This window comes from Trichechus manatus, unplaced genomic scaffold (genome assembly GCF_000243295.1).
Source record: "Trichechus manatus latirostris isolate Lorelei unplaced genomic scaffold, TriManLat1.0 scaffold00067, whole genome shotgun sequence".
In the NCBI taxonomy this organism is placed as follows: domain Eukaryota; kingdom Metazoa; phylum Chordata; class Mammalia; order Sirenia; family Trichechidae; genus Trichechus; species Trichechus manatus.
The window spans coordinates 6262446-6280793 of NW_004444003.1; the positions used below are offsets into that span (position 1 = coordinate 6262446).

Below are 18348 nucleotides of genomic sequence, written 5' to 3' on the forward strand. Positions count from 1 at the left end.
ATGGTATGCTTATACAGAAAGCTATCACATCAGTATCTAAAGATTCCTCATGAGATAAGCAAGGCAGATATTTTTACTGCTGTCATTTACAAATGGGGAAACTGAGAGACAGAGATAGGAAAATGAATTGACTAAGGTTACATTTCTTGTCAGTAGAAGTTCTGGGCCTGGAACTTGGGGTCACTGGCTTCTAAGCCACTACGAATTCCACCATGGTTAATTTAAGGCCCTTCTTTCTGTCTTTTCTCCGTGCTATGCTTTGAGGAAAGGAAAATACAATGATAACACAGAAGTGCTACGGAAGATAATTACAGGAGCGAATAGTGATCTAAATCGACAGCAGAAAAGAGAATCCAAAAATACTAGCGTGTCTTCCCTACATCTTTTATTCTTCATTTAGCTACACTGCCTTTTCCTACCATAGTCTCTTGCCTGGTTTGCCTGCCTAAGTGGACATATATGCTACACCTGCAATAGAATCAGATGATCAGAAATGATTAGAAGCTCTCATGGCTTGAACTTGCTAAGATGGCACAAAGGACGCTGGGATGGAAACCCCAGTCTCCCTCTGCTGTGAGGTTATACGGGAGCCAGAGGTCATGCGGTCCACAAGACTGACGGAAGATATTGGTTGACACTGATACCAGCACAGGTAGCTAAGCTATAGATTAGTGTGAGGCACTGGACCTGCTGTTTAGGGATCATGCTCAAGTTTTTAGAGAATCACATGTTTTCAGTGAGTGTTAAGTAACAAGAATTTCAGAATTGTTAACGAATGCTTAAGCTGTGATTCCATGCCTCTCTCCGCTCTCTTTTTTTAACCACCTTCAGAAGAAAATATAGGAAATCACAAGCTGAGAGTTGTTCCATCTCCTTCTAGTTTTCCCCTAGAGTACCTCCCATTTTGGGGCTCTGGAGGTGGACGTAGGTGGAGAACTTTTGTTCTCCGTGCTTTCAGTTCTAGCAGCTGACACCATGAAGCTTTATGTCTAAAAGTCAAAAAGAACAAATGTTCTTCCTCACATGGCACTGAATTTAGGTAAAACTAGTGAGATGGGCGAAAATTAGTGCCTGGGGACTTATGGCCCAACGTTTTCTTTCAACGCGTGGTTTGGGGTAGCAGTGCTGTCCCGGAACCTGATGCTGAGAAGGAAAAGAAGCTCCTAACTAGGTCCATGGCAACTGCACTGATAATTCGATTAATAACAGAACGAAATCTCCTTCATGTTGCAAAGACATGGATTTCTGATAAGAATTGAGCAATATGTCAGACACATGTACTTTCATTTCTGCCTCTCTGGACTGATGCAGGAAACTGTAGTCAGACAATTGTTAACACTCAGTGTCAACCTTTATGAGTGGTTTAAGGAAGGAGGTATGTGGCATTGTCAAAGAGGGAGGCAATCATGGAAAGAGAACAGTTATTTCCGACTATTTTGTATAGCTGCTTTGCAAAAATACTGGTTTTCATCAACGCGCTGAGCCACTGCCTTTGCTTCTCTCATGGTGGGGAAGAAGAACCTACAATCTTCTTCAGGACCAAGTCATTTCTCTGTCACTTAAAGGACTCCCTGTGCTCAGGACTCCAGAGTTTTGTTCTTTGAAATAAGACGCTCATACCACGAGACAGGCCCAGTTACTCTCAGTCCATACCTGCTCTGTGCTACATGTGAACACTGACATTTTTTTTTGGGTTGTATTACTGTCAAGAGGACAATACTCTTAACATTTCTTTCAGGCACAGGCAGAAAACCTCAAGACTGAGATGAAAGCAACAAATTTTCTTTCTCATCCTCCACATCTCCCCCTTGCCCTCTTACCCCCAAATCTTCATTTGGAGACTGAACAGGAATGTGCACTGATAGGGCAGCCTGTCAGCCTTCCATCTGACAGTGATAACCTGAGCTAATATGCTGGCACCACGACCTTCTCAACTTGAGAAATAAAAGCTGATCATTTCAGGTACGGTGAAAAGTTCAGGCTGGATAACTTTATCACATGGGACATATTACAGAGTAACCTCTTGCTATATGTGATCGCTACATCTACCTTGACTGTGACACAGAGTTCCAATTAACAGTTAAGGAAGGAGACTTTATAGACAGCACACTCACCTCGACTCAGCCCATCGGGTCCCCGGAGAATCCGGCATTCTTCTATCTGGCCAAATGGAGAAAACATCACCCTGATATCATTCTCATTACATTTCTTCGAAACCATTCCTATGAACAATTTTCTGTCTTCCACAGCTAGGAGATAAAAATAATGAATAAGCAAAGGCCATTTCATCTTTCTTCTTATAATCAATGCTTCATCACCACATCAAACCAAGTCCCAGCCAGGAGACTGAACACAGGTCCTAAGGCTAACCCTTCGTACCAACAGTCAGCCTTCCTTCCTCCACGCACCCCATCTTGCCTCTTCTCTTCCACCTTACCCTTCCTGAATATTTCATCACTTTGTAAACTTGTTATTACTAATCAGACATCTTAATAGGACACAGCACACCTGTTGTTACATTTTTCCCTCCACTTGGAAACTAACAGTAATGTGTTTACTAGCATTGTGAAGTACTGTGTAATTGCTAAACACTACCATTCTGCTGTGAGATGTAGAATTGTTTTCAGATACAGATTTTAATTTGGGTTTTTGTAGATGTTCTTTTAACTTGAGTGACAGGGAAAGGGAAAGGTCAGGAGAGGAAAAACAACAGGAACGGATGTAGTGGAATTAGTGGACAAACTTTTAACAAAGCATTCAAGGGGAGAAAACATTTTCCTCCCCCTATTTTACATAGCTTCAGCCCCACTGATCTAGGCAGGAATAACAAGTAAGAGAAATTCTCATTTCTCTGGATAGCTGGTAAACTACCTCCTTTCACAGTATTACCTACATGGCTCTAACCAGGACAACACATGTGGTTCTCTGTGGTACAACTAAAGAGGAAGCCAATGCTCGTTAAGAGAACGGGGCTGCTGCTATTTGAGAATCATTTTAGGATGGCCATCTCAGAGTGAAACCCTTCAAAGCAACAACAACAACACAACAAAGAAAAAGGAGGGAATACTATTCTAATCACTTGGAGGTAGGATTCCTGATGCACACAAACACGTTTTAGGTATCATGGCCAATGACAAGCAAACTTGGATGATTGGAACCTGAGACGGGGGAAGTTTTACCTCAGATGGCCTGGGAGCTTTTTCTCACCATCTACATGCTTATGCTCAGAATACCTGGCCTACATTCAGCTTTAAAAACTAGGTTATAAACTGATTTCAGGACGACAACTATTGGAGTCTTTTTTAGGAGAAGCCCAAGGGGAGAAGTCTTGCTTACTTCCTATTGTTTCATTTCTCAGATTAAAAAAAAAAAAAAAAAAGATAGCTGGTCGTACCAGCACTAAAAAAAGAGCCCTGGTTTAGGGCAAAGGCTCCGCCGTCAGTCACTTGTATATAAACTTTTGTTTTATATTCTTGTAATTTGTGTTTTGATAGATTTTATTTCTGTTTCTCCTATTCCTTTCGTGGACAGTGTGTGTCTCATTTTCATTTAAACAACAAGCATTTATTCCAGACTTACTAGGGCCAGGTGCTTCTGGGGACACCTGGGTTAAAGTACATGGCCTATGCCCTCCAGGAGCTGGGTATAGAAGATTTATTCACGAAGCAGTTAAATAACACCGCGTGCTATACTCTGAAGCAGCATTGTGCAATAGAACTCTCTGAGGTATCAGAAAAGTTCTATGTCTGTGCTGTCCAAACCGCTAGCTACTACTAGCCACATGTGCCTACTGAGAACCTGAAACGTGGCTAGTGCAGCTGAGGAACTTAATTTTTAACATTAGTTAATTTTTATTAATTTGTTATTGTTTGCTGTTGAGTAGATTCCAACTCATGGTGACCCCCTGTGTGCAAAGTAGAACTGCTTCATGGGTTTTCAAAGATGTAACCTTTTGGAAGAAGATCACCAGGCCTGTCTTCTGAGGCACCTCTGGATGGGTTCGAACCACCAACCTTTCAGCTAGCAGTTGAGTGCTTAAGTGTGTGCACCACACAGCCACCGTAAATTTAAATCATCAAATGTGGTTAACCTGTTGCCATCCAGATGAGTCTGACTCATAGTGACCCCGCAGGACAGAGGAGGACTGCCCCATAGGGTTTCCAAGGAGAGGCTGGTGGATTCGAACTGCTGATCTTTTGGTTAGCAGCCATAGCTTTGGACCAGTGCACCACTAGGGCTCCCAAATGTGATTAGTGGCTACTATATTAGATGGCACAGCTCTGAAGGGTCTAAATGAAATAGTTAAATGCTCCTTGTTACAGAATCCCAGACCAGAAGAAAGAGACTTGAGAGATGTGTTGTCTAACCTAAAAGAGAGCCCCAAGGTCTGGCAGGGGGAAGGCACTTGCCTTCGGTCATTTAGCAAGTATGTGGCCTAACCTGGACCACAACTCGATAGCCTACTTGCAGCTCAGTGTTCTTTTCACTTCACTGAGTTTTCTCCAAGTTCAGAAGAGGCAGACGACGCTTAAAGCGAAGAGCAATGGCTATAATTAGGAGACCAAGGTCTTAGTTCCAGCTCCGCCATTAATTTGATGTGTGACCTTGGAGAATTACCTGACCTCTGTGGACCTCAGTTTTATCACTGTAAAATGAAGGTTTAAACTCTATTCTTTTTCTCTTTTCTTTCTCTTTCTTAAGCAATGGAGATAAGGTGGCTCAGCAACAGAGAGAAGACAGTTCAGCTCTATGCTCTAGTTGACGAGAGCACTTGAGGAGGTCCGGGAGGTTGTTGGGGAGCAGTACTCAGAATTGCTTCTGTGCAGCTTCTTTCTCCACATTTGTGACAACTCCTAAGACAACTGTGACAGACTCTAAGGATTCAAGGAATACAGGTTGAAACCACAATTCCCCAATACTTGTAAAGTATGAATTATGTACCAAAGTATTTGAGAACAACTTAATGGAAGTTGTGAAATTCAGGTTGGACTTTAAGAACCATAAAAAACCAAACCAGACCCATTGCTGTCAAGTCAATTCTGACTCACAACTACCCTACAGGACAGAGCAGAACCATCCCATAGGGTTTCCAAAAAGCAGCTGGTATTTGAACTGTCGATCTTTTGGTCAGCAGCCAAGCTCTTGAGCACTAGGTCACTAGGGCTCCTTAAAAAGCACAGGCAGGGTCATATTCAGGTTGGTAGAGACACAGGAAAAAACAACACACTAACTAGGCAGGGACAGAGTCATGAATAAATAAGAACTGTACTTGGGGTAGATGGAGGAAGGCAGCCTGACTTGGTACAATAGGCAGTATTTTCTGCTCCATGTGTAGAGAAGGAGCTCAATATATAAGTAAGAGAAAGTCAAAGATCATTGCGTCTGTTGAAACTCATCAAAAGTAGACATGGGTGATGGGCATTGTTGGCTCTTATTCCTGAGAGGGAGGCTGTTGAGGACCTGTCTTCCTTTAAGTGGATGAAAAATGTTAAAGTTCTTTTTTCTTCTTTCACAGCAGGCGAACTACCAATCACCTACTGTGAAGTGGTGAAAACATAGGAAGTCAAGGGCAGAGTTGGTGCAACAATTATCCAAGCTTTAGCAGTATCGGGTACCTGGGACAAGGAGCTTTCTTTCTGATGGGAGTCTTTGTGATCTCCCAAATCAGGGCAGCTATGGGCTATCTGTGATATTTGGATTCCTTAGCATGTAGGACTCTGGTGAGGTCCTGCAAGGATGTGACATTCCCTTGAATGGGAAGGATGGAACCGACTGAAAGGGGACTAAGCAGGGAGGGAAAAACTTCTAGTTTGTACTTGCCTTACCCTTTCTTCCTTCTCATCTCTGAGACTCCTACCCCAAGGAAACTAGGGCTGGTATCTTTATGAGAGTTCAAAAAAAAAAACCTTTTATTTCATCATATCCTAAAGAATCTGGTTCTAGTTCTTTTAAACAAAAGCAAATGATAAATTCCCAATTGATCCTTGGTTTCACTGGTAAACCTATAATTATGGCACTTAACAAAAACGATTTGCAGATTTTGAGCTGCAGGGTGATGTTATAGTAAATTAAACATGTAGCTCCCGAGTAGGCTAAAAATGATTTTTTTTCTCCTTAAGATGCATATTAAGAAAATGGAAACTGCTTAAGAAGAAATCCTAACTTCCTAAGCCATCAGTAAAGGTAAACTCAGACAGTTAAGGAGATGATAACTTTCACATTTTTTTTTAACAAGTATTATCTAAGAAAAAATGGAAACTTATGCAATCCATATGTTAATTAAAAGTACAGTGGCTTTCAATGAAGTGCATTGGAAATAGGTCATCCTTTAAAATTTCTTGTGCGCTACTAGTGCTGCTCATTTTGTTCTTCTGTGTGTGTGTGTATGTGTGTGTGTGTATGTGTGTATGTGTGTATGTTGCATGTGCATGACCCTGCGTAAAGGAAGCCGGACATTAGTAATTTTTATTAGCCAAAGTTGCTCCATAGTTTTAACAGTCAGGCCATGTTTGTTTTAATGAAAAAATGGGGATGATTAAATATATCCAGCTTTCCTCTCCCTTGAGCTTTCCTGATTTTCCAGTGAAAATGTATTCATAAAATTTATTCCAGTGATTCCCATCCCACGGATTCCTAATAGCTTTGTAAATATTTTAACAAACACAGTTATCTTTAGTTCACCTTTTTTTTTAAATTAAATTTTTGACAAAATTTCCTCGTGAGTTTTTCCTAAGTATTCAGAGGCAGCAAGTATCTCATTTAATTTTTTTCAATCCACATGAATGCCAATTGGTTAAATAAACCTATTACGTTCATGGTATTCTACTAGCTGCTTCCCAGTGCTGTAGAGTTGATTCCAACTCATAGCATCTAGGTGCTTAGGGGAATTAAAAAAAAAAAAAGAATTAGAAGCAAAAGTCCCTACCCTCTAGGGAAAAAAATCTACCATCCTCTAGGATTACCAATCAATGAGTAGGAGAAGATACTTTTAAGCACGAAGTGCTACACAGATGGGATTACCTCCAATAACAATACCAAGCTGAAAGATGTTTCAGATTAGTGACCATGTAAACCTCTCCTTCCATAGCATAAATGAATAAGGGTTAATACTTTATAAGTCGTGACATTTTTTTAAAGTTAGGGGAATAGAACTTCATTTTTAAAAAATCTCCAATTGTAAATCTGTGCTAACACCCTAGTGTACAATCTGTCAAAGTCACACCTGGATTCAGGGCTGCCTGAATTAATTAACAACTTTTCAATGTGTTAGTGCTAACATATGGCATTTAATTACTGCCTCCAAATCTGTGAGTCCCTCCACTTTGAATTTCAGAATTATTTCTTCATCTTCCAGTAAATAAGAAAGTGAATGGATGGAAACACCTCATGGTTCCTATTTTTAATGGAGGATTTGCAGGTCTTCACCCTCACTCGACAATATTTAGTTATCTTGACTCCTTCTAGCTCCGAACTTGACGCATTGACACTGGAGGATTCAGAAGCCTTGAGAAAAGAGAAAGTGGGCTGAAATGGCATTTCTGGATTCTAGGCTTTCAGGACCCCTGACAAGTTGCGAGGTTGGAGGGTTAAAGCAGGATGGATTTATGCTCTGTCTACAGAGTAAAAAACAATCCTCTTTACAAGGAGCACGACACCATAGTGAAGACTGGTTACAGCCACAGGGACCCCTAGCACAGATACTGGAGGCAACCTCTATGCTATTTCTATCACTCACTGCTAGACAAACTTCAGACCCAGCAACTGCTTTTCATTTTCAATCTTGCACAGCTGGTGCCTCTATTTGAATAGCAATAGCAGAGTAAAAGCTGGAAAACAGGCCCTCCGATGGTATACAGCATGAAAAAGAGGAACTATGTGCTAGTTTACACTGGTACTCCAAATCAACACCTCCTTCGATGCCCTTCCTTTACCATCACCCAAACGCTCTGCAATGGAAAAATAATAAAAAAAAGTTGGATTTTGTTGAAATAAGCGCTCCCCAATTTGGGTTATTTGTTCAGTGTGTTCTTGAAGGCCCTGACATTTTATTGCTTATCTAGAGTGAGACTTTTTTTTGTCTTTTTGACACCTGGCACTGTAGAAGCACGTGGGCAGGAAGTAAAATGCTGTGAGTCTGCATAAATGTGTAGAAACTGCAGCTTAAACCAGAGCCAATTTAAAGGGCAGGCTGTGGGAAGTCATAGAATCCTGATGGCACAGAGGTTAAGAGCTCCGCTGCTTACCAAGAGGTCAGTAGTCGAATCCACCAGCTGCTCCTTGGAAACCCTATGGGGCAGTTCTACTCTGTCCTATAGGGTTGCTATGAGTTGGAAAAGACTTGACGGCATTGGGTATAGGAAGTAGTGGAGGTTTAGGAAGCCTGTTCAAAAAAATACTGAAGTGCAGGGCTAATATAAGTGCAATCTAACATTTCTGGGCTCACCTCAGAGGTTCATTTTGCCAGAATCTCTAGATGGACAAAGGCTTAAAAAGGTGATTGCTTTTTTCGAATTATCTGTCCATCACTAATTAATATGTGATTAGCAGCCCTTTCGTGCTCAGCAAATAAAGTTTTAGAAATCTGAACATACTGATAATGAAGACAGTAACTGTCTAACTGTGATGAGTCCTTTGTGCTATCCATAAATGTCAGCAAACTCAATAAAAGTGCAATTAGAGCTTGTTAAGACTTTCACAGTTGCAAGAGATAGAGCATCTGAGTCACAGAAATCTTTGTGCTCTTTGAACTTATGAAACTGCTTACCTGTCAAAAATGCCTTGTGAAATCAGAAAAGGCTCCCACCTTTTATTACTTGCTTTATAAAATTATACTTTTCTCTTGATTCCTCAATCAGGTCCAAAGAGAACCTTGAAACCTGCTCACGTCTATGCAAGGTGACGTGCATTTGAGCCTCTATAAAGAAGAGCCCTTTAAAAGCCGCTTTCAGTCCATTTATACTTTCTGACCTTTCATACTGGAAACTCAGGAAATGAAAGTCAATGCACAAAGCAAAAGGAGAACTGGCCCAACTAAATTTGAAGTTTTCATTCATATGTACAGACTTCTGGGTTGGTGTGAACAGCCTAAGTCTGGACATGCCAGCCTCTGCTGCTCAGACAGAAACCCGCAGCTACCTCAGCTGGCCGGAGTCACACCATTATTTAGTAACTCCACACATATTGAATATTTACCATGTGCCAAGTATTATGCTAAGCTCTTTACAGATATTAGATCATGTAATCCTCAAACGACCTTGTAAGCTAGGCGCTACAGAAACAGTTAAGATTATAGACTACTGTAGACCCATCTTACAGCTAAGACACTGGGGCTCATGAGGATAAGTAACTTGTCCAAGGATGCTAGGAGTCAAATCCAGCCTTCTCAAAGTATCTTTTAACTGCTACCCTTTGTTGTCTCCTTAAATATGGTGTTTTTAGGTATCTTCTCATCCTAGCAAATTACAGTGTCCAATCCTGCTTGGCTTTTGAGATCAGGCAAAACTGGGTGCACCCATGGTAGTTTTATTCTGTTGCTGTGGTTCTAGATCTGAACATTACCCTCAGTGCCCAGAATAGACACTGGACAGCAAGGACAACAAACCACTCTGAAACATCCTGGCACTCAGGCTACGAAACATATTCCCTAAGTCAGGGTTTATAGCTGCACAGTAGAAAATGTAAGAGAAGAACCCTTCATCGTTCAACTATTTGGGTCTTTCAGTTCTCAACTCAGTTCTCTAATTCCTCACAGTTGTATAACTACAACCTAAGGTTCAGAAGGAAGATGGACCCTTTCCCACAGACTTTCATTCCATGGCCTTTGTCTTGACACAGTTTGGGGAATTATGGGGCCAAAGGACAGGGAGTATCTTTTGGTGGCCAGAAGCTCCAAGATGAACCACAATACAAGATTCATCTATCCTCTCTCCCATGAGAAACAGAACAGACCCCAAATGTACACCTCTGGGGCAAAAGGGCTCAGGAAATCAGAAGGGGTATAATGGCCTTCTGCATTAAGCAGACATGCTCAACGTAGAACCCTATGAAGCCAGGGGAAAATCTAGGTGATAACAACAATCAATGTTTTACAGAAGTGCTCCATCATTTACAAAGCACTTTCATAAACATCTTATTTAGTGTAAAAATCAAAAACAAAAAGCCAATCTGTGTAAGGCAGATACCATTATTCCCATCTGATGAATGATAAGATTAAATAAAGTTCAGTGTTTGAGTATTAGACATTTAAAGTCAGTAGACTGAATATAAGTTCGATGAAGGCAAAGACAGAGTCTTTTGCAGTATTTTCTGTTTCTTCTTGAAATTCCCTGTTGAAGTCCCAGCACCTAGCAAAATGCTCAACACAAGTAATCAATGAATAATTGTTAAATAAAGAAATGAACAAGATCCTACAACAAAGTAATGGCAGATTTTAGAACTTCTGACACTATATTTCATGTGTGTGATAAAAGTAGTATAGGATAAAGGGAACAAACTCTAAGAAAAGTATGGGGCTGTGAGAAGATGGTGGGTAAAGCCCAAAGCCTACTCTCCAGTATGGCAAAGCTCTGACAAATCAAGTGCTAACAGTACCTCAATGTGACTTCCAATTTTCTTCAAAACTTTCTAGTCTGTGGAGAAGCCAGAAGATGCGATGTACTACAATTAGCAAAAAATACCTTGTGGAGAGATTTAGAGCCCAACCATAATTTACATTTGCAGATATGTAGATCTCTAAGTGCATGGCTTCTGCCCTGATTACTAATTAATGAGGTGCAAAACTGTCTGTTGGAAGGAAACAGTGCTGATTATGTCAGTCTTGTGGGACAGAGAAGCTCTGCGGTCTAGGAACGCAGAAGATTCCTTTAACAAACATTTCAGTAAATTAAAAGAACAAAACAGGGACAGAAGGTTTGTATGAATGGAAGTAAAAACTTAAAGTGAGAAATATGGCTATCAACCCTCACCCGTCCCGGAGAGGCAAATCCCAATTATTTCATGGACCTCATAAAATGCATATTTTTGCACTGAGTGTACGTTTATTTAATCAGCAGACTGCATTCTGAATGAATTCTGATGCAAATGTATTGGCACAATTTAGAGAAGAGTACAATAAGACAGTCTTCATGCCAAAGAGGAACAAATGGAAGAGGAAAAAAATGTATACAGCCTAATTCTTTTTTTTTTTTTTTGTGATTTAAGTGAAAGTTTACAGAGCAGATTAGTTTCTCATTCAAAAATTTATACACCAACTTTTTCATGACTTGGCTGCAAATTCGCATTGTGTTAGCACTCTCCCCCTTTACCTTCCCACCCCGGTTCATCGCGTTCATTTGTCCAGTTCTCCTGTCCCCGCCTGCCTTCTTGGCTTTTTTTCGTGTGCAGGTGTTGCTCATTTGATTTCGTATACTTGACTGATCTAAGAAGCACGTCTGTCTTAAACAGGCCTGCCTAATCTCTGGCTGAAAGATGAACTTCGGGAGTGGCTTCAAGTCTGAGTTAGAAGGGTGTCCAGAAGCCACAGTCTTGGAGGGCTCCTCTCTAAATAGCTTAATTCTTAATGGACAATTCCTTTCCCACTCACACTCTCTGTACAACATAAGGTTATTCCTCCCCATCACGTGTTTCTATGCTGCTCTGTGGGAGGAGATAAACAAGAACTCAATGCTACAGGGTCACTACACACAGCAAGCCCCAAATGGAATAAAATAGAAAACAACTTGTAACACCTTCACAGATCTTTACACCAGAGATAAATGAGGCAGGAGAGCCAGTCTGCATTTCTCCCAACCTGCCAACTGCAGCAGAAGTTTCCTGGAGCAGTTCTTTCAGCCTTTCTGAGAGCAAAAGCAACGGGGGGCTGGCTCCTCCCTCTCCCGTTTGACTTTTTAAAGAAACAGACATTATTAAATGAGACAGTTGGTTATCACCTACCGTTTGACTTTTCACTGTCTGCCGGTTTCATCTGAATGGGATGATGCATCTAAAAATACAAAAGTGAGAAAGTAAAGGCAGACTGAATAACTGTAAACACAGTCTCTAGAAATCTGATACTATTAATCTTGAGCTCTGATGATGTTAAAAGGGCACGTAAGTAATGACAAGACTCCTCCTAGTTAAATTAACTACGTTAAAATGCAAGCCTGTGTTTTATGGTCAGGAATATAATCCTTTTATGTCACGGAGCACTGTAACACAGTATTTAAAAGCTTGGGCTTTGGAGTGGGACTTGAGTTTGAAAGCTGGTTCTGCCACGCAACATAGTTTCTGCCTCTATCCTATAGTTTATCCCGAGTCTGCCATTAGAAATAGCTACAAATATGACCTTGGGCAAGTGTCTTAACTTCTCTGAGCTTCAGTTTCCTCACCTGTGAAATAGTAGGGTCATGAGAAAATGCATGTAAAGTGCATAGCAATCAAAGCATGGATGTGCTACAAAGAATGTTAAGTTACTTTTACTGTATTATTACAAACTTAAATGCAAATTATTCTTGTTTTTCTTCTGGCTATTCCATGTCTGCTACATAGATTTTTCTCAGGTCTCACAGTTATGTAATAAGTAATGTTAAGGTCTAGCTGTTGACTGACTTGGTTGTCCAAGCCACTGAATGAATAGAAGGAAGGAAGGAAAGAAGGAAGGAAGGAGGGAGGGAGGGAGGGAGACAGGCATGGACCTTACAACAGTATGCATGTAGGGATAAGAAAGAACCTGAAACACCAACTCATACCAAACCCACTGCTGTTGAGGTGATTCCAACTCACTGCGACCCTATAGGACAGGGTAGAACTGCCCCATAGGGTATCCAAGGCTGTAAACCTTTATGGGAGCAGACTTCCACATCTCTCTCCCCACAGGGCAGCTGGTGGGTTCAAACCGCCAACTTTTTGGTTAACAGTGTAATACTTAACCACTGCACCACCAGAGCTCCTACCTGAAACACCCAACTAACGTCATGAGTCGATTCCGACTCACAGTGACCCTATAGGACAGAGCAGAATCGCCCCATAGGGTTTCCAAGGCTGAAATCTTTATGGAAGCAGACTGCCACATCCTTCTCCTGTGGAGCAGCTGGTGGGTTCGAACAGCTGACTGACTTTTTGGTTAGAAGCCGAGCACACTTTTAACCACTGTACCACCAGGGCTCCTTACCTGAGACACAGTGGTGTCAAAATCCTGAATCATGGCAGAACTGGATCCTCTCTGATTGCTTATACAATGCTGATCACACCACTATGTGTGATCCACAGAATTTACTCCAAGCACAGAATGCTACCACCATTTCCAATTAAAATAAATTCCTCAAACTACTTTCAAAGGTCTTCTTGTTTCATATTTCATCATACCCCAAGGAACACAGAAGCCACAGGGTGGACAGAATCACTGGCTGTGCAAATGCTTTTATTGTAATGGGTCCCGTTCTCTCTGCACCTTTAATTTCCCCAGTGGACTTCCATCACTTATGAGCCACAGCTCTGGGTTTTATCTAATTTAAATGAAAGGGGACTGGTACTTGGCTCTGGCACTTAAATGATGGAAAATGATTATCAGGCAGTTAGGACCACGTGCACCTAACACCTACAGGGTCTTCAAAACACAAGAGGATGAGGAAAGAGGGAGTACTGTCAAGGGATAAGCAGCTAAATAATTCAGGGCTATTTCATTTATTCTAAAAGGCAAGATGCTCTTATGCACAGAACATAGGCCTTGAGATGTGGCGTCTACTAGTATTTCCATTTCATTCTTTAATATATTCAATTTGTAGAGGAGAGACTAGCAGGAGAATGGAATGTTTCAGGGTCAGTAAGTAGTCTAGTCTTTTTAGAAAAGAGTGGAATATATACCCAAAAAGCAAGCAAAGGTAAACTGTGCAAACTCCTAATCCTGGCTAAAGGAATGTGACCCTTACCCTATAGGTAATGGAACGAAGACAAAAAAAAAAGTATGAGGAAGATGGACTGAGTCTTTGAATAAACTACCCTCCCTGTGTGCATCTATCCATTTGCCCAGCAAATATTTATGAAGCACCTACTATCTGCCAGGCTCTAGGCTAAGAAGTGGAATGCAAAGGTGAAGTGAAGACAGTTCATCACCCCTCAGGTACTCACTGTGTCATGGGGGAGACTGTCATGTAAACAGCCACCTGAACCACATGATAAGTGCTATGTAGAGACAGGAACAACGTGTTATGGGGTGCAGGAGAACAGGCACTTCATTCTGCCTGGTGAGGAAGGGAAAGCTTTCTAACAAAGGTGGTATCTGATTGGTGTCCTAAAGGACAAATGGGACTTCCCAGCAGAGGAAGGTTGGAGTAGGATTAGAAACAAATGGAATATCCCGTGCAAAGATACAGTGGTGAGAAAGAGCACAGTTCCTCCTAGGAGAAGTACAAGATGTGTGGGAGAAAGGCACTAGAGGGGGCTGCAAAGGTGGTCAGCATCCCTGGCACAGAGAATCTCATGTGCTAAGGAACTGAAAGTTTATCTAAGAGTGAAGGGACAGCTATTGAAGATTTTCAGTAGCAAAGGCAATAAGATCAAATCTACATTCTAGAAAAATCATTTTTTGGCTACAGTGTGGAGGATGGATTATAGAAGGGAGGCCTAGCAGGCAGGGAGAACACCTAAGCTACTGCAAACAGTCCAGGTGAAACTGATGAGGGTCTAAACTTCAGTGGTAGATGGCTGGTTGTGGGGATGAGGGAGAGGAGGAGCTCCAGGATGACAGCCAGTCTTGGGCCTAGACAACTGTATATACTGTGGGACCATTGCTCAAATAGGGAAAACATGAGCAAGTAGTTTTAGGGGAGGCTAAGTTCAGGTCTGGACATGCTGAACTTGATGTGGCTGTGGGATATAGAGAGAAGTTGGAAATATGGGTCTCATACTCTGGGGAGGGGTCCGGCCTCTAGAGTCTGCTTTGGGCAGTGGTGGCAGAACCCATAGGCATGGATGAAACTGTCCAGGGTGGGGATGTAAAGTGAAAAGATTCAAGAGCCAAGGGCAGATCATGGAGGATATCAAGAAAGAAGAGCTTCAGAAGGAGAGAACAAAGGGCAGTCAGAGAAGCATGGGCAGAAACATGAGCAAATGAAGATACAGGAGGGACAAGATAATTGCACCTACATTATGTGTGAGACACAAGGATGAAATGAATATGACTTTGCCCTCAGGGAGCTTACAGGTCCTCATGGTGACTGATATGTATGTACAGAAATAAACATAATTGAAGGAAGGGAGACAAATGGGATAAAAGGAGCACAGATAGAGCGCTACGAGAGTTCAGATTCATCTGTCAAGTGCATGGAGAGTGGAGGAGGAAATCTGGAAGCTGCAAGGAAAGAATCACTCTACTCGAAAGCTGCAAACCCAAAAACCAAACCCACTGCTGCTGAGTCGATTCTGACTCATAGCAACCCTACAGGACAGAGCAGAACGGCCCCATAGGGTTTCCAAGGCTGTAAATCTTTATGGAAGCAGAATGCCACATCTTTCTCCTACGGCACGGCTGCTGGGTTCGAACTGCTGACCTTTCGGTTAGTAGCTGAGAGCTTTAACCACTGCGCAACCAGGGCTCCTCGAAAGCTACAAAGGGATTGGCAATCATTTAGTCCAATGCTTTCAACTTATAGGTCTAAGGAGGATAAATGACTTCACTAAGGACACCCAAATGGTTAATGAGCATTGGGATCTGAAATCTAATCTCCTTATTTTTAATCCAATGCTGATTCCCCTGTACCACACTACTTCTCCACAAAATGTTCAACATGGGGCTTAGACATATGATGAAGAACTGCAGGCTCTACTCATTGGAGGAGCCAGAAAACACTTGCTTGAAGGTACCTGAAATATCCCTTTAGGTGAAAGTACTCTTTCCTGCCTCTGAACTCCCATAACACTTTATCTATGTATCTTTAAGATAAGACTTGACTCTTGGTTTCCTCATAGCTGCTGAGAGAATTAGCTCAGTTTCTGTCCTAGACTACCCAGGAGGCTCAGGAATGTAACAATGGTAGTAATGAAGCAGTTACCGCCACTACAGACTTGAACTTTGTTTTGGTCTTGCTTGGGCCCGGAGGGGGAAAATCAATTTCACAGAGATCTGGATTGTCAGACCTCAGTGAATTCTGAATGGGTGGTCATCCTACTTCAGGCATGTTCTGAAGACAATTTAGATTATGTAAAGCACTGTGACCTTCTTGGAGAAAAGTATTCAATCAGTTCTGTATTAAGAATGCCTCATTACCATGAATAGTTCATTTGAGTTACAAATTTGTGATCACATACAAGATGTAAATGTCAAGGAAGACCAAAAAATGGTTTGGAGGAGTTGTTCTCATAATTTTGTTTCACCTCCTCAAAATCTCATGATTCCGAGAAGTTTTGGAGATTTATTCAGTGGAGTAGGGATGTTATTGCAAAGGATTAGGCATTCTAGTTTAAAGTTTCAAGTTATAATAAGGGATTCTCTCCCTATGGCAGGAAATGGTTTCAAAGATTTGACCCGGTATGACTCTAGGACTACTCAGTCATTCTTTTATGTCTGCTTTTACCAGGCACTATGTTCGAAGCTGGGAATACAAGGCTGAAAAAGAGTTACTGTCATGATGGAGTGTGTAGTGTGGTGGTAGAGACAAACAGATACATCAACCACTTCCCACAGTATGATATGTGCCACCCTAAGACATGCAGCATGGGAACTCAGAGAAGGGGCACTCAATGTAGACAAAGGAAGAGCAAGCTGAAGGTTTCTCAGATAAAGCAGGGTTTGAGTTTAGTCCTGAAAAATCCTAATGTTAACCAGGAGATGGGTGAAGGACATTTCAGGGAAGTGAACAATGTATTCAAAGGCACAGAGTAAGAAAATAGGTCCTATTTGTTATGGATTAAATTGTGTCCCCCAAAAATATGCATTGTAAATCCTAACCTCCAGGCCTGTGGTTTAATCCCCTTTGGGAATAGGCTGTCTTTGCTATGTTAATGAGGCAGGATTAGTGTACAGTGTGTCTTTAGTCACTTTCTTACAAGACATAAAAGGAGTAGATTAAGCAAGCAGAGATGGGGGAAGATAGATGCCAAGCCACATGGAGATCTCCAAGGAACTAGGAAATAGAAGCTGAAGAGACAATGACCTTCCCCTAGAGTCAGTGCCCTGAGTTCGGACTTCTAGCCTCCTCAACTGTGAGAAAATAAATTTCTGTTTGTTAAAGCCATCCATTTGTGGTATTTCTGTTACAGAAGTAGTAGGTAACTAAGATAGAATTTGGTACCAAAGAAGTGGGGGTGCTACTCTAAAAAATACCTACAATGCGGAAGTGGTTTTGGAATTGGGTAATGGATAGAGACTGGAAGAGTTTGAAGGTGTCAAATAGTAAAAGCCTAGATGGCCTTGAAGAGACTGTTGGTAGAATTATGGACATCAAAGGCAATTCTGGTGAGGGCTCAGAAGAAGTGAGGAGAGCTATACAGAAAATCTCTTTCTTCTTTTGGAATAAATATGGTGCCAGCAACAGAATGTTTCTAGAAATGTGGATGTTAAATGTGCTTCTGGTGAGGCTTTAAAAGAAAACGATGAACATGTGATTGGACAACGGAGGAAGGGCAATGTTTTGGGCAGTGGCAAGGAACTTGTCTGAATTATATTCAAATGTTTGGTGGAAGGGAGAACTTGTAAGTGATGAACTTGGATATTTGGCTGAGGAGATTTCTAAGCAAGATCTTAAAGGGGTTGTGTGGTTTCTCCTTGCCACTTATAATAAAATGCGAGAGAAAAAGAGATGGGCTTAAAAATGAACTATGCAAAATGAAAACAGAACTTAAAGATTTGGAAAATTCTGTTGTACAAACTAAGGGCACGTGTCCTAGAATGTTCACCAAGGACATGGCTACGCGATCTTTTGTTAAAGAGATTAAGCCTATGACTGATGGATCTAACCAACTATCACAGCAGAAAACCCATCAGCTTAGACTGAAGGGGACAGAGAAAGAACGAAAGGAAAGAAGGCTGTCTGTCTCGTAGAATTCTACAGGCAGGAAACAGGCCAAAGGAGCTACATCTGTTGTCCTCCAAGAAAAGAAAAGGACCATCCCTGGAGCAGCTCGGCGATCAGCAGAACTGTTGGAAGGAGCACCTGAAGCAGGACTGACCTGGTTTCAAAAGGTGGAGTCAAGGTTTAAAAGAGTCAGATCTTCACCAACTCGATTCTGGAGTGTGAGGTTGCTGTTCACCAGTGCCAGGGGTTTGTTAAAACCACTCATTTGTGGTATATCTGTTACAGCAGCACTAGATAACTAAAGACAATATTATTACTAAGGAATGATGGTGATAACATTCTAACCAATAGAGGAAGCAAT

At 41.6% G+C, this 18348-nt stretch overlaps 1 protein-coding gene across 16 annotated transcripts in view; it reads right to left on the bottom strand.

The window, feature by feature from the left end:
• Nucleotides 1-18348, bottom strand: part of CELF2 (CUGBP Elav-like family member 2) — a 389761-nt gene that overhangs the window by 82852 nt on the left and 288561 nt on the right. For all 16 annotated transcript variants that reach the window (XM_023734375.1, XM_004379694.2, XM_023734378.1 and 13 more), the window contains 2 exons: nt 11932-11980; nt 2115-2249 (listed from right to left, as the gene is read on the bottom strand). In XM_023734375.1, coding sequence (XP_023590143.1) covers nt 2115-2249; nt 11932-11980 — 184 coding nt within the window. The remainder of the gene's footprint in view (nt 1-2114; nt 2250-11931; nt 11981-18348) is intronic.